The following is a 25101-nucleotide window of genomic DNA, read 5'->3' as shown; positions in this document are numbered from 1 at the left end:
CTCGATAAGTGTGAGCAGCTGTTTCCGACGACAATGAAGATTGACTTTAAGGTTCGTAGAGGTCTTAATACTTGGGCTTTACTCGCTGACACGTCTTCGCAGTTTTCGAATTTACTGGGGACCGTCTATCGCCAAGGGAACCTGCTCTTTACCCCAGATGGCACCTGCTTGCTCTCCCCAGTGGGCAACAGGGTTTCCGTGTTCGACCTGGTCAAGTATGATGCGCGCAGAGTTTCCAAGCAGACGATGCTGACAATTGCGATAGTAACAAATCCTATACCCTTCCTCTCGTTCACCGCAAGAATATCGCCCATCTCGATCTCACTCCACAAGGAAACCTTCTCCTCACCATTGATGAAGATGGACACGCGATTCTGACGAATTTCCGGCGGCGTATTGTGATTTATTATTTTTCTTTCAAAGGTCCAGTCGACGCACTCAAATTTTCCCCATCCGGTCGTCACTTTGCCGTTGGGATCGGACGACGGTTGCAGTTCTGGCAAACCCCAACGGTCCCTGGGACGGATGCGAATGGCGGACTCGAATACGCGCCATTTGTACTGCACCGAGATCTAGCGGGCCATTTTGATGCGATTCGGAGTATCGAGTGGTCCAGCGATTCTCGTTTTATCCTCACGGCCTCCAAGGACCTCACCGCGAAAATCTGGAGTCTCGATCCAGAAGATGGTTTCGAGCCGACTACTCTTGCCGGGCATCGGCAGACTGTCAAAGGAGCCTATTTCTCAGCGGATCAGGAAACAGTGGGTACAATTGAGTCTTGTGTCTGGAGCGCGGTGCTGATGCAGAGTTCAGATATATACAGTCAGTCAAGATGGCGCGCTGTTTCGATGGGAGTACACGACTCGAGATGATGACGAGGAAGATTCTGACTATCGATGGCGGATCGTGAAGAAGGACTTTTTCATGCAAAATGATGCCAAACTAAATTGCGCCGCTTTTCACGCCAAGTCCAACCTCTTAGTCGTGGGATTTTCTAATGGTATATTTGGTCTCTACGAACTGCCCGACTTCAACATGATCCATATGCTTAGGTATGTATTAGACACAACAAGTGCTCTAAGATTTGCCCGCTAACCCGACAAAGCATCTCGCAAAGCAATATTGATCACGTCACAATCAATCAATCTGGCGAGTGGCTAGCATTTGGCTCTACAAAACATGGGCAGTTGCTGGTCTGGGAATGGCAGTCTGAGTCATACATCTTGAAGCAGCAAGGCCACCTTGATTCCATGAATGCTCTGGCTTATTCGCCTGATGGCCAGAGGATCATCACCGCCGCAGACGATGGAAAAGTCAAAGTTTGGGATACATCATCCGGGTTTTGCATTGTGACCTTTACTGAGCATACCAGCGGTGTTACTGATTGCCATTTCTCCAAGCGAGGGAATGTCTTGTTCACCTCGTCACTGGATGGATCGGTCAGAGCATGGGACATGATCAGGTATCGGAACTTTCGCACATTTACCGCCCCTTCTCGCCTGGGATTCTCGTGCTTGGCGGTAGATCCCAGCGGCGAAGTCGTATGTGCGGGTTCGATAGATTCCTTCGATATTCATGTCTGGTCAGTTCAGACTGGCCAGCTCTTGGATCGATTATCAGGACATGAGGCCCCTGTAGTGTCTATGGCTTTTGCTCCTGATGGGAGCCATTTGGTGAGTGGCAGCTGGGACAAAACAGTCAGAGTATGGAGCATTTTTGGACGCACGCAGACCAGCGAGCCTCTTCAGTTGAAGTCAGATGTCCTCAGCGTGGACTTCCGGCCCGATGGGAAGCAGATTGTCGCATCATCTTTGGACGGTCAGCTCAGTTTCTGGTCGGTGTCGGAAGCCACCCAGCAAAGCCTGATTGAGGGACGCCGTGACGTATCCGGAGGCAGGAAAATCACTGATCGACGAACGGCCGCTAATGCAGAGGGTACCAAGTCCTTTAACCATGTTACTTACAGTGCAGATGGATCATGCGTGCTGGCTGCAGGCAACAGCAAGTACATCTGCCTTTATGATGTGACAACTGGCTCTTTGATCAAGAAGTTTCAGGTGTCTGTGAACACGTCCTTAGATGGCACGCAGGAGTACCTGAACAGCAAGGACATGACCGAGGCCGGCCCTCGGGGGTTGATCGATGAGACAGGAGAAGCATCTGATAAGGAAGAACGCTATGATCGAACTCTACCGGGAGCAAAGCGCGGGGATGCTGGTGCCCGTAAAACAAGACCTGAAGTGAGGGTAGCCTCAGTAGCGTTCTCTCCAACAGGACGCTCATTCTGCGCCGCCACTACCGAGGGTTTATTGATTTACAGCCTTGACAACGAATTTGTCTTTGACCCTTTTGATTTGGACATCACCATTACTCCAGACACCATTCTAGACACATTACAAGCCGCTAAGGCGGCATCGGTCTCGACGGCCGTTAGTGCCGAAGAACCATCCTATCTGAAAGCCCTCGTCATGGCGTTCCGCTTGAATGAAGCTCGCCTCATTCGGGTAGTCTATGAAGGCATACCACATGCGGATATTCCGCATGTTATTCGTGCCTTACCCACCACATACCTGCCTCGTCTTCTGCGGTTCGTGGCCCACGCCACGGATGAAACTCCTCATCTCGAATTCAACTTGTTATGGATTGAATCAATGCTCAGCATACATGGGCGGTACTTGAAGGAGAATGCCGCTCGATTTGCGCCTGAACTACGGGCAGTTCAGAGAGCAGTGGACGACATTCGAGACAACCTGAAGCGATTGTCTGAGAGAAACGTGTACGAGCTGGACTATCTCTTGTCGAAGCCGGTCATTCCGGCCAAGCAAACCAACAACATTGCTGCTCTCCAGATCGAGAACGGCACTGCGGCTGATCAGGAAATGGCTGATGTTGATGGCAACGATGAAGGTAGCGAAGAGGAGTGGATTGGTTTCGAATAAATATCTTGCATTGTGTATACCTGGTTGGCGTTTTCATTGGATGGGTGGATACCTTTGGCCTTGAAAAGTTTTTGATTTAATTCGCATGTAACAACGATGTATAGAAAGGCGAGGCGATCCGAGCTTGAGTCTCATGAGTTCTTATGAACAAATGCATGTGCTATTGATGCATTTTCATATTGCGATATGGATTTCGAGACGTCCGTCCAATTTCTCTCGCCGTGAAAATCACATAATAGCGACCGCATTTGGAGGACTAGCTACGCCGCCAGGGACCTATCGGTTCAACCGCGGTCAGTTCAGTGAGACCTAATAAAAAAAAAAGGCAATGGGGTCGAAACATACATGCAGCGGAACGCTAGAGAAGAAAAATGTCCAACGGCCTTTCTCCCTACAGTACTCAGCCAGCTTCTCTAGATTGAACATCTCCCCAATAGGCATTCCCCAGCCAGCCAGACACCATTGATGCAAGGACCATTCCTGGGGGATTTGGGGACCGGTGACCGGCGACGATTCCATTGCAACAGCATCGCTCGCTATAGCTGCGAATTGGTTCTCCCAGAGCCAGCGTAGGGTTTCCTCGCTGGACTCGATGCCGATGAAATCATGACTGGGTCGATTACCGAGAGCAATGGCCTCATCAACCGAAAGCTTGTCGTACGCGGCGGTAAACCCACAGCGGATGAAGAGGATATCACCGGGGCGGAAGGAGACATTTTGTTCTCGTGCAACCTCCTTGATCGCGGAGATAGGGATTACGGTGCTTTCGAAGGCGCGGATGGGGATTCCCTTTCGCTCCGCATATGAAGCGTAGTCGAGCAGCACGCCGCGGCCGACAATGCCACCGTTCTTGACCCATGCTTCGAGAAGTCAGCACAAGGTCTGGAAAGGGCGCATCACACGGGCGCTTGTGGTTCTATTTACCGTCTATCCCAATAGCAGTGCTGTTTTCAACTTTCTCCTGCGTCACGCCGTTGTAGAATACGCGATGAGATTGATTCGCTGTAAGATTGGCGCCATCGATCAGTATCACCTAGTTGTCACTCCGTTTGCTTTGCTTAGGTCGATTAAACTTACCATAGTGCCGAAATCCATCCCACTGCGTGCTACTTTGAGTATTCAATACAAGGATATCATCATTAACGACACGGGGCGTCTTATGGTTAATGCTCTTTTCGAACGTCTGTCTGCCGTAGAATGGCTTGTGCAGATGGTTCAGCTCCCAGTCCAGCGAGAAGCGGACGCCCTCTTTGATCTCTTGGGCGGCAGCGCGCACAACCTCTGGCGTGAGAAGATTGAGCATGCCCAGGTCATTGTCTTTGCCGAAAAGCCCCCAGGCATTGCCCTTGGGTCCGGACGGATCTAGAGTGAGTTCGTCGAAGGAGGGGATTTTCGCGGGCGCCATTTTGCCGAATTGGTATGAATGAACTCTTCAATCTCGAAGTTACATTTCAGACTATAAGTATTTTTGTGGTTACCAATCTTCTTGAAGTGTCACTACTATTTATTCCCTCTCCTCAATGACAAAGGCAGGAGACCAAAGAGCTCAGATCCATCGCGTCTGACCCCGCATCGATGTTGCGCGTCGGCATCCCCAAATCTCGGACAAAAGTCCGAGCATGGTGGGTCAGCAGTTCGGCACTGATGGACGGGAGAGCTTTGCGAATTCGCCCCAGTCCCGATTGGTCTCGGCTGTTCCAGGATCCATGGCTTTGGCATGGCACTCTGCGGTCCGATTAATTAGGGTTTGACCTACCTATCCAGCCCCCTCGTCTTGGACGGGAAACAGGGGGGCATGGACCAGGTTTTTTTCTCGAACGCTGATTTAGGGCATTCAGGAAATACGGAAACAGTGCATTCATTTCTAAGTTTATCCCGGTACTGACTGTTGCTTGATGAGACCTTTGCCGGAAACTGAAAAAGCATCAAGTTGGGGCCGGAATTTTGGGGTCATCAGGCACACTGTCTCACATGGTATGCAAGGGGCTTGATTTCTCTCGGGCAGGAGTACTCGGTACGGGCGGTGTGAATGCAGATGCAGCTGAAGAAACTGAGAAATGGCTTGGCCGTTTGCTGCTGTATCAACCAAGTGAAATTGGGGCTTGCGGTGTGCTGGGTTGTCAATCGATCATTATTGCCGAGTACAGACGCGTGCTTATTTGAGTCTTATACCTGGCGTTCAACCAAGGTTAGGAATCTATGGGATCCAGCCGATGCAACTTGCTGTTCCATTTTTGCATTCCAAAAATCCCGGACACGCTGTCATTCGGCGTCCCTGACTCGTGCCTTTTCCTGACTGAGAATGAAGGGACTGGAAGACTAAAACACACGATGCATTTGGCGACATCCGAGAGTCGGTCAGAATGACAGCTTATCAATATCTTCCGATTCTCGATCCGGCAGTCAGCGATTGTATATGTTCTCTTAATATATAGACCTTTCCTTCAGGTTGTAGGACTGTAGTGCCTACTTGTGTCGTTCGTTTCGAATTAAGGTAGACAAATGTTGCCAGTTCTTTTCCTCGTATCTGGCCTGGTCCAGTTTGTGGCCGCCAAAGACGTGTACCTGTACTGGAACGTGACCTGGGTCACCGCAGCACCGGATGGATTCGAGAGACCCGTGATTGGAATCAACGGACAGTGGCCATGTCCCCAGATCGACGTGACAGTCGGCGATCGGTTGATTGTGGATGTTGAAAATGGCTTGGGAAATCAATCTACTGCTATTCACTGGCATGGTTTCCACCAGCGGATGTCGGGAACCATGGATGGTGCAAGCTGGGTGACACAATGCCCTGTTGCACCTGGCCAAGTCATTCGCTATGATTTTAAGGTTGGTATATCCCATCCGAACTCATCGATCATACGAGATAAGCTGATCATAAATGATTTGGTAGGTGGATCAAGCTGGGACATACTGGTATCATTCGCACCATATGGGTCAATATCCAGATGGGCTTCGTGGAGCTTTAATTGTTCATGAACCCACTCCGCACTTGCAATACGACGACGAGTTCACCATCACCCTATCGGATTGGTACCATCAGGAAATGCCAGAGCTTCTCGATTACTACCTGTCCGCGGAGAACTTCGCAAATACTGGAGGAGAAGAGCCGATTCCTGACAGTGTCCTCATCAACGATGCAACGAATCCAATCTTCAAAGTCCAACCCAACAAAACTTACCTGGTGCATATCATTTGCATAGGAAACTGGCCTGGACACGGGTTTCTTTTCGACGAGCATGAGATGACGGTTGTAGAGATAGATGGTGTCTTCGTGGACCCATACCCAGTGGGCTCGCGTCATGTCCGTGTAGCCACTGGTCAACGGATGAGCGTTCTGATTCGCACCAAGCCCGATGCCAGCAGAAATTATGCTTTTTGGGATACCGTGGATATCAACATGATGTTCTTCTACCAGAACAAAGTACCACCTCCAGATTATAATCCCAACGCCACCGCTTGGCTGGTGTATGACGAGACAAAGCCGCTGCCGCCACCTCCAATAATCCACGAATTCGACTTCGTCGATGACTTGGAATTCCTTCCGGCTGATCATGAACCTCTTTTGGAACCGGTCAACCATCAAATCATTTTGAATACGACACCTTCCTCTAGCAACGGAGTACTGAGGTACACTATCAACGACCAGATATATTTGCCGCCGCAGGTCCCATCGCTATACACTGCATTGACTGTTTGCCCAAAAGAACTTCGATCTGACCCTCGAATTTACGGGAATGTTAATCCCTATGTAATCAACTACGGCGATGTCGTGGAGATCGTGATCAACAATTACCACGGCAATCTCCACCCCTGGCATCTTCATGGTCATCAGTTCCAAGTCCTTCAGCGAACGGATGTCAACGGCGGTTACTTCGAAGGTTACTTCCAGAATGTCTCGGCGACACCGATGAGACGAGACACGATCATGGTGCAGAACTACGGACATACGGTGATTCGATTCCGTGCTGATAATCCAGATAAGTGTTTCTTTCTTCTAGTTTAGGCCATCCGCGTGACTAACAAACTCTGTACGAGTGTGGCTATTGCACTGTCACATCGAGTGGCACACTGAGTCCGGCCTTATTGCTACCATTATCGAAGCTCCAGATCATCTGGAAGAGCTCGTTCGACCGCGGGATCACCTGCGGGTATGCGGTGCATACCCGGCCCCAACGTCCGGCAATGCGGCTGGTAATGTAGGTCTGAATCTAGAAGGGCTGAATGACGTGGTTGTTCCAGGTGATAGCGGGTAAGTTGCCTGCTCTGCTCTATCCCATCTGATCGTTTACCTGACTGCTCTCAGTGCCACATATCCAACCCCCGTGTACACCTGAGAATTTAGCAGACCATTTTTACATTTAACATGTGAAATACATTATGTATTAGGCTTTTTTTTTGCAGTTTTGATTATTAAAACTATAATCGAGAACCTGCTTTGATCCCATCTTGATTTGGATACATATTGTAAAGGTCAACTTGAATGTTGGATTTGGTAGTAGTCAGTATTAGGGCTGGGGTTAAACAACCTTGTCCAAGAATCCATCGATGGTGTATGTAGGCTCAGTTTTTCAGATTCAACTCGTCATTCTTTGGGAAAAGGCCTTCAAGCCACTCGTAGGCTACTGGCAGACTGTCGGGATAACCCATGTGAGGAAGGTTTTCAAAGAATCTGGAGAATGTCAGTAACTCTTCGGGGTATAAGTGGCAACTCGCCTCACCTTCCCTCCTTGTAGCTGCCATGGTTGAACAAAATCAGGCAGTCCTCAATCGGAACGAGACCATCATCCACGCCCTAATGTTATTAGAGAAGTGCTCTGTTTGAATGAAGGAGGATTCCATACATTCAAAAGCAACAGCCTGCAGGATGGGCGCTGAGCGATGCCTGTTTCAATCAAAGAAAACTTTTTCTGTCCTTCCTTCTTCATCTCATCCACATTTTTGAACCCGAATTTCCGAACCATTGCGGGCGTCAAGCTACATTCACGTTGTCAGTGATTGTCGTCAGTACAGCAGGTCTGGATTCAGCTTACGCGAATGGGTATTCATGGTTGTCAACCTTGGCGAGCCATCCTTCGTCGAGGAAGTAGTGGCATCCAGGGCCGTGAGCAATGCTTCCAATCAAACGATCGCGATGCGTCGAAGCAGCGCGGATGGCATAGAATCCGCCAGCGCTAAGACCCCACGCTGCGACATTCCGCATATCGAACTCAGGACGGGAGGACATGTAGTCAAACACACTGTCCCACAGCCGGTCCGGAGACTCCGGGTCGGCAGGGTCCGCAGGACTGTCTGCAGTGCCTGGTATTTCACAGATGACGCAAGCCCAACCGCGGCGCACAATTTCGTGAGAGCGCTGCGAGTTGTCCGTACGGTAGCCGTCCAATCCCGTCATGATGAGCACAACAGGGACAGGGTTCGAAGAATTTGCACCCTCTGGAATGCGAACGAGAATTGGAATGGTGGCACCATCCTTTTCAGCACGGTGCTTGTGTTCGATGATTACTTCCTTGATGGGAGGCTTCCAAATCGAGGCAGCCTTGAGGTAAACTTCCTTCTGGCGCTCATAAGCAGCACGTTTAGCAGAATCTTTCCCGTCAAACGGGCTCACGTAAGGAAAACGTGAGATACGGTATACGACTGCAGCACGGCGGTAGAACTCAGACGCTTTTTCGGAATCGCCCTTACTCAGTGCTTCGTCTGCCTTTTTTTCCAAAGCCAATGCAGTAGGAGCGAAGGCATTCGTGTAGGCAGCACTGTACCCGTCGTTGATGTTTTCCTAGAGAAACATTAATTATATCTTCTATCGCTTGGTCTCGGCAGCACATTGCGGTTCTTACAGCAATCAGCTTCCGAAAGATGGGTTCAAAGTCTTCATAGGCGCCATCATGAAAAGGATAAACAGACTTCTGACACTTAACACCTTTTCAGTTCGCACTCCACCTAGTTCGGGAACGAAGTAACGATTGTACTCACAGCAAACTTCCATTTTAACTCCCATAGGTTCTTGATTGAGCCCTTGTGAGGGTAGATTTCACTGAATTTGTCTCCCATAATCCACTTTTCCATCTTGTTAGAGTGGTAGTTGTGTGTCGAGACTAACAACTAGAATTTCGATTGAATCCTGTTGCTGAAAGACTGCTTGAAGTATATATATATATACATGGAGCAGAATAGGAGCGCTACTCGACCCGCCATTATCGGCGAAGATAATGATCAGCAAATGAATACCTGATGCGTCAGTCGTATGTTCCGTTGACGAATCAAAACCGTTCAAGATAGCACTGAGAAGAAATAACACGAATATAAGTCGACATCTTATTACGTTGTCATTCTCTGAATGCGGTCAATTGATAGGCCCTGATCGATTGATGCATCTCCCTGAGTGATACTCTTACCGGAATAGGACACGAGATCAGATATCCGTGAAATCATCGAGGAGAGGGCCCCTGGACTTTGACCAACCGCGAACATTGAAGAAGTTCCCGAGTCTAGACTCGTACTATGACCATCGAAGAATCCGTAGCAGACAGCCACCAAAAGGTTGCAATGACAACGTCAAGAATTTGAGCACAGCCGACTCGAAGCGGAAGAAGAGAGTCGAGACCTATCTTGGTATGTATAGCTACAAAGCGTGCGAAAATTTTTCATGTATTAATCTTGGTTTGATTATGTCTAAATGTGGAAGAACAATGTGAAAATGTAGAGAATTAGGACCCATATCATTTGGATGATCTAATACAGGAACTGGCCAACCACTCTAGAAACCAAAATGCACAGAATGCTGCTATGAATCCCACATCCTTAGACACTAGAGCCTCCATTGACCGGGATAACTTGGCCTTCACTGTTGTCAGCGTCTTTGGCATTCAAGCTATTGATTGGACTTTGGAGTAATGATAGACTCACCATTGATCCACTCCCCATCGGGGCTGGCCAAAAAGGCAGCAACCCGGCCAATATCCTGAGGATAGCCGCATCGTTGTAGTGGACTGGCATTCGCCAGAGCTGCCTCGATCTCTTCCAGGGATGAACCCTTCTTGCAGCCCGGTGCATACCGCCAGGAGTGCTCTAGCCACATGTCGCTCCTTATGCCGGCAGGAGCAATTGCATTGACGGTACATTTCTTCACGCCAAAGTCGACAGCTAAGCAGCGTGTGAAGGCTTCGATTGCTGCCTTGCTCCCAGCATACAGAGCGTGCCCTGCAACACCAAGTCCAGCAGCGATAGATGACATGAGAATAATTCTTCCCCCGTGCTCGATGTAGTCGAAGGCGTATTTCGCAACGAAAAACTGGCCGCGGGTGTTGAGATTGAAAACGTCGTCAAAGTCCTCGATAGTGGTCTCTTGAAGAGACTTGAACTTCTCTCTGCCGGAGTTTGAAACGACGATGTCCAATTTTCCTAGTTTTTCGACGACCGTCTTGAACATGGCCTGAATTTCGTCCAGGTTTGTGATATCCGCCTGGACTGCGATGGCTCGGGACCCGACGGATTCGATTTCCTTCACGACTTTTTGAGCGGACGCAGAGCTGTGAGCGTAGTTAACGGCGACATCTGCACCTCGCTTGCCCAGCTCCAAAGCAATGCCGGCTCCGATGCCGCGGCCACCACCAGTAACTAGGGCGACTTTTCCCTCCAGAGGCCTGGAAGGAAGGCCATTGTTGAGATGAAACATCTTGAATTGTGAAGATTAGTAGGCGATCAAGTTCTAGTCGAAATTTTGTGAAAGAGTGAATGTCTTTGCGTGTCAGTCCTAGCTACAGGGTACTTATTGAAATGGCCATAGTTATGGAATTGCCAGCTTGCTGGGAAATAACTGCGCAGGAAGCGGGCTGTGATCAATTGCGGTCTAGGACAAGCCCTACATTCTTGTGTCATCGGGGATGTAGGAATGTAAACTTGGAACCGAGCCAATGGCTCCCAGCGATTATATTCATCGCATTGACTGTTTGCAGATTCAGGTTGTTCCTAGGGCAAGGTTACCGGAACCGGCAAAATGAAAACGGTCTGGACGTCTTCACCGGGCCAAACGGGAAGATCGAGGCGAGAGTAATGACGACTGCAGCAAGGGATGACACGTACACAATGCTTGAGTTCAACAAGTGATGTTTACAAATATAACGTCTTTATCAATGATTGTGACGAATCCGGCTCTGCCCGAAGTCTACTTCGCACTCGTAGAGCCAAGCTTACTATCGCAAATCCTCCGGCATTTATTCTGACTGGACATGTAACGCAACGGAAATTATTGTAACTGCTAAATGATGATGTCGACAATTCGTGTCGCAGACGGCAATCGACGCTTCGTACTGCATTTGGTTGAACGAATGTTGAATAGCCCGGCCATCAAGATGATATACCTCTTAATGAACCATGCGATCTACATGTTTACTCTCTTCCTTAGCTACTGGAATAAGCCGTCATCTCGAACCATAGCCATGGCTACTTTTTCCAACGGCGACGCTCGCAGTCTTGAGGCAAAGAAGCCTGTATGGGACATCGATTTCAAGGGTACGCCCATTTCCTGATTCTGACAGAGCGCGACTGACAGCTGTAATTGACTAGATTATCTTGAATTGTCTAGAGTTGTCTTCGAATGGGCCGACAGCTATGATGCGAAGGTATCAACCCGCCTTTTCTACCGAACGAGAACTCTGATGGTAATGATTCGAAGGACTGGCCACGACTCAGAAAAATCCTTGCTCCAACCCTCACTGTATGCTTCATGATCGGTCAAAATATCGCGGACTTATCTAACTTGCCAATAGGTTGACTATACAGAGATTGGTCTTAAGCGATGGGAATCCATGGATGCAGAGGAATTCATGGCCATGGTCTCCAGTCCTGACTTCTTGGGCGACGAGACTATAAAAACGCAGCATTTGCTCGGACAGACATGGTGGGAGCGTGTTTCTGACACCGAGGTGATCGGCCATCATCAGTTGCGAGCCGCACATCAGGTCTACAAGACGCCGGAGTTGAAAGAAGTCAAGCTAAAGGGCCACGGCCACGCCACAAACGAGCACTACTACCGAAAGATCAATGGCGAGTGGAAGTTTGCAGGTCTGAAACCGACCGTGAGATGGAACGAATATCGCTTTGAGGATGTCTTCAGGGCGACCCAGAAGATCAAGAACTGACATGGGCAACCCTGACCATCAGTCGTTGCAGTTGGACACACACTTTGTCTGAAAACGGCATCACAAAAATATTCATCCCTTGCTAAATGTATTGTGGAGTGGTCTTCATGGAATTGGTAATGTGGATTGAAACATTACGGAATGTATTGCTTTTTTTGCAATCAGAAAATGACAGTTACATCAAAAGTCACATCAACATGGAATGCCAGCAAACACCTATATTTTATCGCATATTGACCCCTGTTCGCTGAATGGAGACGCATTCCTCAAGTCTTCATCGAAAAAAAAAATTAAAGAACACGGTCGTCTTGAACTGGCTCCAATATTCATACAATTTCCAGTCCCTACATCTACAATGAGGAACATCTTTGTTTACATTGGACTCGTTGCTTCAATAGCGAATGTAATAACAGCGAAACGAGCGGTTCCTGGAAATATTGTTGCCCCGTCCGCTCACACTGTTTACCAATTCCCGGATCATGGATCATGGATTGCAAACATTGCCGGAAGACGGAATAGCGGCCTAGTGGTGACTAGGGCCGACGTGCCGGAAGCTTGGGCCATTGACGCTCACAGCGGAACTGCGGAGCACATTGCAACAATTCCAGATGTTAGCTCGCTGGTCGGTATAACCGCTATTGATGATGATACTTTTGTGGTAGTTGCCGGGAACCTGAGCCTCGAGACTCTCGAACCACAGCCGGGATCTTTTTCCGTCTGGAAGGTGAAGCTGGGATACAACACTGTCGATGTCAACCTGATTACCGCCATCCCCGAGGCCAAGTTTCTGCACGGCGTGACGGTGTTCAGGCGTCATAAGGGGTGCACTGAGGTGCTAATCGCCGACCCTGCTCAGTCAGCTGTCTACCGTCTCAACACCAATACAGCAAAATACTCGATTGCGCTTCAAGACAATGTGCACCTTGCCGGTGCCAACAATATCCAACTTCATAAGGGATATCTATACTATGCCTCGACACCAAACAAGTTCTTCGGTCGGGTGCGTGTGAGCTGGCATGATGCCTCCGCCAGAGGGGACTTTCAGACCATCTTCAACAATTCCGGTGTCGTCCCAGATGGTTTTGCGCTGAGTCGCGACGGAAGGGCAGCATATATGGCGACTTTGCAGCAGAACTCGGTCGTCAGAGTTGATTTAAATAATGATCGCCATGGAATTGTGACAATCTATGGAGGGGAGAACTCGACAGATATCCCCGGCCCAACGACTGTTATCCTTCAACGAGAAGGTCGGCGCAACACTCTTTACGTGCCAACTAATGGTGGCCTGGTGGCACCTGTAAAGGGCACGTACACGGAGCCGGCCAAAGTGGTTGCGATTAAAATTTGACGGTAATTTTCGAACTGGAGAAGAGATTGATGTCATGAGCAATTGAGTGTTGTCTTAGCCTAGTCACTTCGTCCCAAGATTCGCTCGGCTTTCTTGAATCCAAACGTTGTGGTAAAACTAGTCCAGGGTGGAAGCGTATTCCGTACCTACAGAATGATTTTTGACGCAGAGTTCTCTTCAAAAATTGGGAGCTCGCTCAAAGTTTCAGTTAGAAGATTTCCAGCAGCATCCAACGCATAACTGAACAAAGAAAATTACGAGCTGAAATCCCCCTGAGAAATTCGTATCACTGAATAAAGAAATGTCGGGGACGCGGGAAGTGGAGCTCCGGCTCTGCTTGGTAGAGTTAGGTTATGACCGCCTTGAGGCTCCTGCGAGGGCAATTCTCCACCGCCATTGCTCCTCCAAGGCTCCGATTAGGGTCGTACTTTCGATGTCTGCAGAGTGCAGATCATCCGAGATCACAAGATGTCGGAAGTCGGAATGAGTTGGCCCATTGTGTCGTCATGCCTTTATTCTCGGTGCTGTGCGCCTAACCCATTGGCGATTTCATTGTCCTTACAAGCAGGTTATTCCGTACGTGTACGGAGTACTTGTACGAGTACTGCGAACTCCGTTCCAGTAGGCCTTCCCGCTTCGTTCGCATTTGAAGGATAGATACGTTGTCCTGTTTATGGAGCGCTTCTTGTCGTACTATTAACCTATTCGGTCCAGAGGTTGAAACGCCCAACTTGATGACTCATGAGATAGAGGACTCAGCCACGGACACATTGTTTCCGAGGCGCTGGTCGCTCGATGCATACGAGAACTCCGTACATAGCCAGCTGAGACTGACGCATGGCGTGCAGTGCTGTTTCCATGGCTGTCTAGAAGCCCCCAAAAAGAGAGCTACCCACTCCATGTCCGTATACATGATTAGGCTATGCAATTCGACGCGCAGGTCGAATGCCTTGACTCCTAACCAAACTGTGTCCAGATGCCAGTGCTAACTAGGTGCTTGACCCTTTACTACGAGTATCGGGTAGCTATACTATCTACAACTCATGTTATGTCCATGTGATACCACTCTTTCCGATCTGTCGCTGAAAGTATCAAGGTCGGTCGTGGGTGAGCACCGAGTACTACCTATTAGTGTCAACCTCGACGATCACTTGAGGTTTAACTCGCCTCCACAGCTTCTCTTTACCCGGTTGGCCTGATCGGACGTTCCCGTCTAGTGACTGCACTTCGTGGCGAACAGCCATCTGCAGTTCTCCACAACGACGTGCGAGTACTCATTAATTTGGTGTTCGGACAGTTCGGCCTAGGGCGATCATGAATCACGAACAGGGCAACTAGTCCAATTCTACCGTAGTGTCCTCTTACGGAATAGAATGCACATCCAGGTACCTTACTTGTACGCTAAGCATTGTTAGGAAGTTAGACTGGTTAGTAAGCTTAAGCAGCCCAGCCTTCCACCCCGATCCACTCCACAGATCCCGCGTTCCACACTTCTGTTAGTTTGTTGACACTTTGACTTGAATCATTGATAGGTTAGTTGATTCTGTTGCAAATTTGAAGATTCTTGGTTTTTGTTTGAAAGTTGCTGATATGCGACTCGACCTTCCATTTTAATTCTCTAACTTTTTTGTGAATGTCCGCAAAGTTCGATTCTTGTAAAAGTGGAAGGCTGGAAACAACATTATTCAGTTGTACTCGTGCGACAAAATCTTTCATCAATTTGGTCCAATCTTGGAACAGCAGTAGAAAATTGTCTGCATGCAGTGCATAGCCGCCTGACAGTTCTGCTCAGAGTAACAGAAATAATCCTTCTGACCGGTCAAATTCTCGCTCCAAGGGAGGAACAGGACAGGAATGTGGGCATTTTACGAAGAATGTTCAGCCATAGAATTGTTTGGCATACGCTTCGTGTGGAACGGGGATTGTCTCGTCGATACATAGCCTGTAGAACGCGTAGAATTGCATTTGAACCTCGAACGCCGCGGCAAACCCGGCACATTACCCGCATTCATGAAAAGTTCGGTGCCTGAAAGATCAGTGGCCAAGATGGATGTCTTTTTTATTCCGCATATCGGAAGAAAAATCATGAGACATCCGAGCATGCATGGTAGCCTGGCCAACTGTGGGAGGGATTTATAAGAATGGTTTCCTCCATAGCCTCCAAGCAGGTGAAGTCTGGTGATTGATCGATGCGACCATTTGCCTGGAGTGCGCTCGTTTCCTCTGCAGCACTCGTTTCCAGTCACCATGATCTTTCAAGCACTCGTTTTCATTCTTCTGTATGTTATCCATTGGGTTCAATGCGCATGTGTTGAATATACATTGGATTTGACCTGGGAGCCGGGTTCACCTAATGGAAACACACGGGAAATGATATACATTAATGGCCAGTTCCCTGGGCCACCACTAATTGTTGACGAAGGCGATGATGTTACCGTTAGTGATATTGCTCGCTGTACTCGTTTCTATCTATTAAGAACACTGGACAGGTCTGCGTGCGCAATCGTCTGCCATTTAATACGACAGTGCACTTTCATGGCATCGAGTATGCTTAGGGTTTTCCGGCCAACAGAACCGACAACTAACAGGATAAACAGACAACTCAATACCGCTTGGTCAGATGGAGTGCCGGGCGTGACACAGTGGGCAATTAAGCCAGGGGAGTCTTTCAGATATCAGTGGCATGCCAATACATACGGCACATATTGGTTCGACCTGCCTGATTCACATATGAGAAATGACAACTGATGGAGTGTAACAGGTACCACGCTCATGCCATGGCAACGATTCAAGACGGACTCTACGGGCCTATCTACATTCGGTATTTTCGCTCGAATGACGAAATAAATCGACAGCTGGAAGACTGACATAAGTGGAAACAGGCCTGGCCCTGAGACGTCGAAGCCATTTGAATCGATAACGTCTGACCATAATGAGCTCTTGGCCATTGAGCGCGCGGTGCGGAACCCTGAGCTCGTCATGCTCTCCGACTGGTCCAATTTCACGTCATTTGAGTATATGAAGGCGCTTGAGGAAACTGGCTATGATATCTAGTATGATCTTTTGGATGCTCTCTAACAATCACGATGAGGCTGACTTTTTGTCTAGCTGTGTGGACAGCATCCTCATCCAGGGCAAGGGCTCGGTATACTGCCCGCCTCAGTCTGAATTAAATTCTCTGATTCCACCACCAGTCAAGCAGATAGCCGCAGATTATGTTACAGACAAAGGGTATGCTGAGTCCAGTACACCGCAAACATATCGACGCTGCTGACGGCTGGTGACGAATACAGGTGTCTCCCATTTGTCACTTCAATTCAGGGCAACTGGGAACATCATCCAGAAAAACTACCGCCCCATCTGAACGATGGCTGCGTTCCTAGCGAAGGTCTGGAGCAAGTATTCTATGTTGATCCAGCACACCGCTGGGCCAGCCTCAACTTTATCAGCGGTGCCAGTCTTAAAGCACTGGTCGTGTCCATCGACGAACATCCCATGTGGGTCTACGAAGTTGACGGCCGGTATATCGAACCTCAACTCGCACACTCCTTCGAAATGTACAACGGCGAGCGATATTCGGTTTTGATCAAACTCGACCGCGAGCCCGGTGATTACCGAATCAGAATCGCCAACACTGGCGGGAATCAAATCATTTCAGGATTCGCTACACTCTCGTACAAGCGTGACAACAACACCGCGCCACATGAGTCTGTGCCTTATATCAACTACGGTGGTCAAAATGTCTCAGCCGATGTGATCCCGCTGAACTTGTCTAATCTTCCTCCGTATCCACCAGTCTATCCCGCAGAGAAGGCTGATGCGTTCCACCTTTTGACCCTGAGGCGAATCAATTCATCCTGGGAATGGTCCCTGGACGGCACGCAGTTCTTCCCCGAGGACCTCGATGGTATCGAGCCCCTTCTGTACAATCCGAACGCGAGTGATATCGCACCCGCTCTCAAGATCACCACCAAGAACAACACCTGGGTGGATATCGTGTTTCAGTTGGACGTTGGAGACCCGTCCGTGACACCGGTGCAGCCTCCTCACCCGATGCATAAGCATTCAAACAAGATGTTTGTGATCGGCGCGGGGCAGGGGACGTTCGAATGGTCGTCGGTCGATGAAGCTATCGCAGCAAGTCCGCAGAACTTCTTCCTCGACCGACCACTCTACAGGGACACATTCGTGACGTCTCCCCGTGGAGTCTCATGGACGGCGATCCGGTATCATGTTGTGAATCCCGGTCCTTTCATGCTGCATTGTCATATAGAAACACATCTCTTCTCGGGCATGGGTGTGGTATTGTTGGATGGCATCGATGTATGGCAGGATATTGCGCATGATTCCTGGAAGTGCCCACATTTACATCTGGACGCTGGAGTTTCGGCATGATAGCATCACTTGATCAATGTATGCAGTGTCTTTACAGATAATAGCCATAATAATCATAGTTTTCTTGATTTTTGCAGGTTATGATGCTTGTAGAAAGTATTTAAAATTGACAATACTAGCTGGCAAACTGGTCTCTATCTTCTTGATTCAACTCTGATCCACCGCAGAGGGAATAAAGACTGACCTTATTCATGTACAAACTACCTAGGCAAAGTAACCTACAAGGAACAAAGAATGACAGGCACTCAGACTTATGAGTAAAGGTACCTACGGAGCGAGCGATGGATTCAAGATTCTCTGAATTTAATAAGTGTCAAATTATTATCTATCTGTTATTATTATTAGAGTTACAAAGACAAATCGAATCAAACAATACATGTTTCGGGATATTAGCAGTCTTGTCTAGAAAAAACATGAACTTGAAATCAAGAAAAAAACCTTTACTGGAAAGCTTTCTGAATAAACCGTGACAGTCCCTTGGCTTTCTCCCCGTTCATCATGGTGAAATGATTCACACCTGGCATGGCCTCAATCATGGCTACTTTGTGTTTCCCGACAAGGGTGTCCCAGCCATTGGGCCCGAAATCGGTCCGGTCGTTGAGCAACCACAGCATCTCACGTGGGTCTTTACTTCCATCCGGCGCCGGCTCTGGTCGGGGATCGCCGGGCTTTCCACACACACCGTCTTTGGCCCAGAACAAATATGCACGAGGCAGCCGGCTTTCGTAGCGGGGATCCGTGCTCGGGAATGGCGTCGCTACGTACTTGTCCAGCGCGTCGATGAACGCTAAGAAATGGGGCAGCAACCAATCAGGCGGCGGCGTCTTGCCGTCTCCAAAGATCTTCAACGAGTCGAAGAACTTGTAGAGCCGCGGAGGCAGTTTCTCCAGGCCAACAGGGAAAGGAGAATCGAGGAGAATTAGACGCTCGACAGTTTCTCCCTCCTCGATGACCAGGCGTTTGGCTGCATCGTAGGCGCAAATACCTCCAGCAGACCATCCACCGAGGTTGTATGGACCCTTTGGTTGCCGGCGGCGGATCTCTTCCACGTACGGTGCTGTCAGATCTTGAAGAGCGCACGTCAATTTCTCCGGCGTTTTCATGTATGGGCAATTCAACCCATATACGCAGACATCTGGAGAGATCTTCGGAATAGTGGCGTATGACGTCGAAGAGCCCGAGCCATCAGGGAAGAGGAACAACGTATGAGTGGCCGTCTTTGGATTCCCCTGAAGAAGTATCGATGTTGCCCGAGGATGAGATGGCTGGGACTGTCGCGGAGGATCTGACTTGAGTGAATTTGGGGCGGAATCAAGTAAAGGTGCCAGAGATTCCACCGTAGGTTTCGGTTTCAAGTCGAGAGCCGCCTCGATTGCATCCATTGTCTGGTGCTCGATGAAGAACTCCGAAGGCAAATCCAATTCGAGAGTCTCCCGCAACTTGCCTAAGACGGTGAGAGACATGAGCGAGTCCATTCCCAATTCTCCGATATTTACTTCTCCAGTGAGTTCGTCAGGTGATACTCCAATCTCCTCAGCAATGGTTTGACGGATTGTAACCAGCACGTTATTGTCATGCACTGACTGCGAATTTTTGTCGATGAGATTCGCAAAGTTCCCTGGTGTACCCGGAGTCGATGGCAAAGTTGACGACCCTGTATCTTCGAAAGTCGTCGATACTGCAGACGACTCACTGGAGTCGGACGGAGTCCCCGTTTGCTGCATAAGCACCCGTTTAAAGTCTTTGACAGTCGGGTTGTCCATGAATACTGACGACTCCATGTCGATATTCAACTCCTCCCGGAACTTGCCAGTGATAGTAAGGGAGAGTAGCGAGTCGACACCGTAATCGGCGAAAACGAGGTCATCGGACAACTCCGACTGTGCAACGCCAACCTCCTCCGCCAGAATAGCCAATGCTCGTGTGATGAGATTGGACTCAGTGCTCTTGGTACCCTGCTTAGGCAGTTTTGGGGCAGGCGTCTGCTTGCTCACTCTGGGCGTTGCATGCGTAGAAGTGGGCTTAGAAGGCGTGGGTTTCGTGCCACTGCCAACCGGGGGAAGGACGGTGTTCAGTATTTGTCGTGGTATTCCCTGGAACTATAGGATGTTAAAGACCGAGCTGCAAAACAATACGAGGAAGTCTCACCTTGACACCTCCATAGACAGCGACAATATCTTCGCCATCGAACACATAAACATCTCCCGCATATATAGTACCCTTCCATGGCTGCATCTTCACGTAGGTACGATACACCACATCGGCCGAAAACTTCTTCAAACACCGCATCGTATCCCACCCATGGTTGACAAACACAGTGTTCTTGGAGTCTGTCGCGTCATTGGCGTTCATGACAAAACCAGAGAGCTGGCCAAAGCTGTCGATCCAATAAGGGTTCCGATGAAAGTTGGCGGGTTCTGCCTGAAACTTGACTCGCGCGGTTGCTTCATATTGTTCACTGTCGAGAATGATTTCCTGCATGGACTTGTAGGCCTGTCCGTACTCGACTAGTACACTGAACAATTTGTATGCCAAGCCGTTGCCGAGCTTATGGCTCTTTCCCGCCGCAGCGTTCTCGTGGAGACGGTCGATACTCCTGCGAATCAGGTACGCAATGCGTTTCCACTCTTCCTCCCAAGCACTGCAGTCTGAGAATTTGACCAAGCAGCTGCAGTGCTCGGCAAGCTTCTTGCCATCCGAATTGACAGAGTAAAGCTGAAATGTGGCACTTTTCTCGTTCCAATTTGCAGTGGCAGACGCTCGGAAAAGTTGAGGTCCAGCATTGTTGAGGATTAATGGTTTCGGAACAGTCATATTGCAAACATCCAACCCTGAGCCGCGTAATTCTGGTCTGAAGGTTTCGATGAGATACTCTCCCAGAGTCTGCGCAATATCCGCATAGAGCGAGGATGGACACAACGGTACCCCGTTGACTTTGTGAGACATCATGACTGGAGCGAGAAGAGGGTCTGCGAGATCAGATTCCGTTACGACAGTAGCCGTTGCCCCATCATCTTTTGATTCCACAATTCTTTGAACCGCGATTGTTAGCTTTTGGGCCGCCCGCGGAGAGGTCTGATCCTGAGGCGCGTCTTCGCCTTTTGTCAGACAAAAGTCGTTCTTGTAGGCCATCCAATAATTCTTGTTGTCCCAGCTATAAGCTGGCAGATAGAGAACACGTTGACAGGCCGCGAAGTCATGATGGTACTCCCGCCATTGAATATCGAGACCGGACAGGTAGGCAGAGGACAAGCTCTGGCATAGGACTTTCCATGGATCCTCATTGCGACGAAGAGATGCGATTGTCTTCGTTTGAGGACCCAGAGCAGCTCTGATCATCGTGGAACAAACCGTATGCGAACCAATCTCAACCCAGATGGTTTTGTCATCCATGAGCTTGGAATGTCGTGCAGCTTCAAGGGCTGCAAGGAAATTGACTGTCTCTCGGCAGTGACGTCTCAAGTATTTTGCGTCTAACAAACCATGATTCGTCTCAGCTATGACCTCACCGATCAATGGGGAGACGACAGGAATAGCCGGCTTGCTGAACTGAATCCCGGATGCTGCTGCTTCAAGTTGTTCCAGAATTGGCTCGACTTGCGCGGAGTGAAAGGCAAACGGAACCCGAAGTTTTGTAGATTTGATGCCGGCTGCACAAAGCCTCTCACTCAAAGAGTCAATATCCGCGGAAATGCCACTGATGACGATCTCCGATGGACTATTAATGCAGGCAATTTCGTGTACTTCCGGCTTGAGGAAAGAAGTGATGTCGTTGAGACTAGCACGAATAGCGAGCATAGCGTGAGTGTTTGGCTCGCACTTTTCCTCGAGTAGTTGAGCCCTCCGGCCGCAAAGATAAATGGCGTCGACAATCGTAAGTGCACCAGAGATGCAGAGAGCAGCGTACTCTCCCAGACTATGGCCAAGAACGAACGCAGGTCGAACTCCCCATGAACTCCACAATCTTGCGAGCGCGATCTGGAGGCAAGTAGTTCCTAGCTGAACAACAACGGGGCTCAAGTTTTCAATTGGAACACTCCCGTCTATCAATGGTAGAACAGACGGGAATCCTTGCTTCTGCGCAAGTCCATCGAAATGCAGCATATCAGACTGGAACTGACTGAAGTGCTCATAAAATTCCCGACCCATTGCCGTGTACTGAGCCCCCTGTCCAGTAAAAACGAACCCAACGGAGGGAGTGCGTGACGGAACTGGGCTGAAGTTATCACGAGAGGCACATACTTCGAGGGCGCCGCGGATCTCTGAAGCAGTCGATCCAGAGACCATTACCCTGAAAGGATGATGAATACGGCGAGCAGTCGTCGTGTACGAAAGTCTCGCTAGGAAATCCTTGTCAGATGCATTTGCCGCGATGTAGTTAATCAAAGACTTGATGTTGTTTTTCAGAGAAACCTGAGCCCTTGCTGAAACGGCCACGACGTGTGTCGATCGTGGGTCATCTGAGATGTCGGGGTTACGAGGGGCATCTTCCATAAGCAGTGCAGTGTTGCCTCCAGCCGCTGAAAAGTTGTTCACGAAGACTTTCCGTTCTCCGGACTCAGGTCGGGGCCACGGGGTTGGCTTAAACGCAATATGGACATTGCGATCGCTCAAATCCGTCGGAAAATTGTGATTGATCTTGGTTTTGATGCCACAGTGAGGAGGAATGGTGTTTTCTCTCATCATCAACAACACCTTGATGACAGCAGAGACACCGGACGCTGATTCCGAATGGCCGATATTGGCTTTCGTAGAACCTAGATATAAGGACTGATTGGGCTTTCGTTTGTAGTCCGGTGCAAACACTCCCAGCACCGAGTTCATTTCAACGGCATCACCGGCCTGTGTGCCTGTGCCGTGCATCTCGATGTAGCTGATGTCATGTGGGTTCACGTTTGCTTCATTCAGGATCTTCTCAAAGATGTAAGTCTGGGCACCAACATGAGGACGAGTCATCGAGACAGCCTCGGCGGAGTGATTTGTGTAAGCGCCAACAATCACGCCATAGATAGGATCACTTTCGGCCAAGGCATCTTCGAGACGTTTCAACACAAGAGTGCCAACTGCATCAGCTCTGCAGTATCCGTCGGCGCCGTCATCAAATGTATTGCAATTCCCCTTCCGGGATAAAAAATGGCCACGATCAAGCCCTGCATGGTTGTCGGGATTCGTCAGGATATTAGTCCCACCGGCAATTGCAGTGTCACAATCGTTCCTCCACAACGAATTGCATGCCATGTGGATTGCTGCCAGGCTGGACGAGCATGCAGTGTCGACGCTAACACTGGGGCCACTGAATTTGAAGTAGTAGTTGATCCGGCCTGGTGTGAACGCTCGATTGCCTCCCGGGATAAAATAGGTGTCTATATCCTGGCCGCTGTTGACTTCACGGTAGTCGTCGCTGGTCATGCCGTAAAATATGCCAACCCGGTCTCTCTGCGTCGACTGAGTTGAATCGGGGACCAACCCGGCCATTTCCATGGCTTCATATGCTGTCATCAGAGCTAATCGTTGACCTGGATCGGCTTGCATTGCCTCGCGCGGCGACATGTTGAAGAACCTCGCATCAAAGAGCCCTGGTTCGTTGACCCAACATCCGTACGGTACTTGGCTCGTGTTTCTTTTCTTTCCGGTCAAGTCAACGTGAGTTTTCCAGTTCCATCTGTCTGCAGGAACTTCTTTGTGCACATCAAGCCCTCGGTACAAGAGATCCCACAAACTTTCGATGCTTGGAGCTTCGGGAAATCTGCCCGAGAATCCAATGATAGCAATCTTGGATTTTTCAGGCCGGCCGGTGCGGTTCATGTTCCCTTTTTCACTGTGCAACTCCATTAATGAATTGTCTAAGCGGACATCCTCAAGGCCGCCACGTTTCAATGTCGACATCAGACCAGATGCCGTGGCCGTGGCAACCGGAATAACGACGCATTTGGAGAAAGAATCACGATCCAGAACAGATCCACATTCATGAAGGACCTTGTCCCATCGCAGCTTTTGAAGCAGAATCTCCTCGACCGCAACCTTCAAAAGATCCCTAAATGAGTTTGCCGTAATTTGGTTTCCAGTGGCGCTGGACAAAACCGGAATGCGAGGTGCACAATGATTATTCGTGCCGTTGTTTCGAGTATCAAGAATCCAGTCAATGTCGGACGTTCCATATAGGTGCGGTGCATGGAAAGGGGCATGCACGGAAACTCGGAACGGTTTCGCGTTTTCAATGTGGGTTTCGATAAATTCCTCTAGGATTGCAGGAGGACCGCTGATAGTCAGACAATGGACACTGACAGCGCTGATGTATGGCTGACTTGAGGGAGAGAGACCCTGTAATAAGTCAGAATCGAGCAGGGGTTGCTAGGCGATCCAGAGAAAACTTGCCTTTTTCCCGGAAAAGTTGCAGATTGCAGCCTTGGCTTCATCTTCTTGGACACCAGTGACCACTGCGGACCAACTGGGAGATTGACTGTCACCCTGTCCCATGAGATCTCTCACTTTAAGACAGCGGAGTCCTAAACGCAAAGAGACAGCCACAGTTTCCATAGCGAGCGGAAGAAGTTGGCCAACATTTTGTGCTGATGCCACCGCAGCGGATGCAAGTGAACCGGTACATAGGCCGATGACATAACTGTTGGTGCCCAGCGGATAGTCGTGACCTCCATCTCCGTAGTATCTGTAAATGGTCAGTAACGCTCATTTCGGCAATCAGCATAGCAAAGGTTCGGGACGAACTTGATGAATGCGGCAAGTTGATAGATACAAGTCAAAGTGCTTTCGAGAGCGGGATTAGGCGCAGCCTGACGATACTGCGCAAGCAGGTGGATAATGCTGGTGAAAGAAGGGAATTTTTCACGATCTGAGGGAGGCAGCCGTGAAATCTCATGGCGAAGGACATGGAAGCATTTCTCAAAGAAAGAAGCAAGAAAGCTGTTGTCCTTTGTGTGAAGCAGATTGCGAAGCCCAGGCTCAAACTCGCCAGTCTGATCACCAAAGACGTAGACGTGGCAAGTCTCCATCATTATCAACAACCCCTCGATTGGAATTGCTTCCTTTCCAATTTACCAGCAGGTAGTTCATCCAATGGAATGCCAGCGCCCCTGTTCACAGAATAGAAGCACAGTTATACAATCTCAACGTGGTTGAAGGGAGAAAAAAAAAACTCGACAGATAAACTGTTGAAAAGGAATGGCATGAAATATGTTTATGATGCAAGCTTTCCACCTGCCTGTTGTCAGACATGGAATGGGGAGGGCATCGACGTGTATATAATGGCCACGGT

General features: G+C 49.2%; 9 protein-coding genes across 9 annotated transcripts; 5 read left to right on the top strand and 4 right to left on the bottom strand.

The window, feature by feature from the left end:
* Positions 1–33: 33 nt before the first annotated feature.
* Positions 34–2939, top strand: VTN49DRAFT_7354 (uncharacterized protein; the record flags this gene model as incomplete). The annotated part of the gene is made up of 5 exons (XM_069415614.1): positions 34–51; positions 103–215; positions 266–761; positions 814–1052; positions 1106–2939. The coding sequence occupies 5 exons, from the start codon at positions 34–36 to the stop codon at positions 2937–2939; spliced, it is 2700 nt and encodes an 899-aa protein (XP_069272433.1).
* Positions 2940–3167: 228 nt separating this feature from the next.
* VTN49DRAFT_7353 (uncharacterized protein) lies at positions 3168–4344 on the bottom strand (the record flags this gene model as incomplete). The annotated part of the gene is made up of 4 exons (XM_069415613.1): positions 3168–3215; positions 3285–3799; positions 3864–3941; positions 4017–4344. 4 exons carry the CDS (start codon positions 4342–4344, stop codon positions 3168–3170), a joined length of 969 nt encoding a protein of 322 aa, XP_069272432.1.
* Positions 4345–5441: 1097 nt separating this feature from the next.
* Positions 5442–7279, top strand: VTN49DRAFT_7352 (uncharacterized protein; the record flags this gene model as incomplete). Its single annotated transcript, XM_069415612.1, has 4 exons — positions 5442–5771; positions 5836–6922; positions 6978–7194; positions 7249–7279. The coding sequence occupies 4 exons, from the start codon at positions 5442–5444 to the stop codon at positions 7277–7279; spliced, it is 1665 nt and encodes a 554-aa protein (XP_069272431.1).
* Positions 7280–7505: 226 nt separating this feature from the next.
* VTN49DRAFT_7351 (uncharacterized protein) lies at positions 7506–9011 on the bottom strand (the record flags this gene model as incomplete). Its single annotated transcript, XM_069415611.1, has 6 exons — positions 7506–7614; positions 7664–7737; positions 7787–7919; positions 7976–8721; positions 8783–8857; positions 8919–9011. 6 exons carry the CDS (start codon positions 9009–9011, stop codon positions 7506–7508), a joined length of 1230 nt encoding a protein of 409 aa, XP_069272430.1.
* A 735-nt stretch (positions 9012–9746) lies between these two features.
* VTN49DRAFT_7350 (uncharacterized protein) lies at positions 9747–10620 on the bottom strand (the record flags this gene model as incomplete). The annotated part of the gene is made up of 2 exons (XM_069415610.1): positions 9747–9784; positions 9852–10620. The coding sequence occupies 2 exons, from the start codon at positions 10618–10620 to the stop codon at positions 9747–9749; spliced, it is 807 nt and encodes a 268-aa protein (XP_069272429.1).
* Positions 10621–11383: 763 nt separating this feature from the next.
* Positions 11384–12085, top strand: VTN49DRAFT_7349 (uncharacterized protein; the record flags this gene model as incomplete). Its single annotated transcript, XM_069415608.1, has 4 exons — positions 11384–11456; positions 11511–11566; positions 11620–11661; positions 11714–12085. 4 exons carry the CDS (start codon positions 11384–11386, stop codon positions 12083–12085), a joined length of 543 nt encoding a protein of 180 aa, XP_069272428.1.
* Positions 12086–12440: 355 nt separating this feature from the next.
* On the top strand, positions 12441–13433 carry VTN49DRAFT_7348 (uncharacterized protein; the record flags this gene model as incomplete). Its single annotated transcript, XM_069415607.1, has 1 exon — positions 12441–13433. One exon carries the CDS (start codon positions 12441–12443, stop codon positions 13431–13433), a length of 993 nt encoding a protein of 330 aa, XP_069272427.1.
* Positions 13434–15803: 2370 nt separating this feature from the next.
* Positions 15804–17828, top strand: VTN49DRAFT_7347 (uncharacterized protein; the record flags this gene model as incomplete). Its single annotated transcript, XM_069415606.1, has 7 exons — positions 15804–15869; positions 15923–15978; positions 16031–16141; positions 16195–16254; positions 16316–16486; positions 16542–16664; positions 16727–17828. 7 exons carry the CDS (start codon positions 15804–15806, stop codon positions 17826–17828), a joined length of 1689 nt encoding a protein of 562 aa, XP_069272426.1.
* Positions 17829–18268: 440 nt separating this feature from the next.
* On the bottom strand, positions 18269–24841 carry VTN49DRAFT_7346 (uncharacterized protein; the record flags this gene model as incomplete). Its single annotated transcript, XM_069415605.1, has 4 exons — positions 18269–19927; positions 19977–24149; positions 24204–24495; positions 24555–24841. The coding sequence occupies 4 exons, from the start codon at positions 24839–24841 to the stop codon at positions 18269–18271; spliced, it is 6411 nt and encodes a 2136-aa protein (XP_069272425.1).
* Between the last annotated feature and the right edge of the window lie 260 nt (positions 24842–25101).

The sequence above is a fragment of the Thermomyces lanuginosus genome (genome assembly GCF_041956635.1).
Source record: "Thermomyces lanuginosus strain ATCC 200065 unplaced genomic scaffold VTN49scaffold_6, whole genome shotgun sequence".
NCBI lineage: Eukaryota > Fungi > Ascomycota > Eurotiomycetes > Eurotiales > Trichocomaceae > Thermomyces > Thermomyces lanuginosus.
Note: the sequence above shows the minus strand (reverse complement) of the source record. Positions and strands in the feature narration are given on the sequence as shown.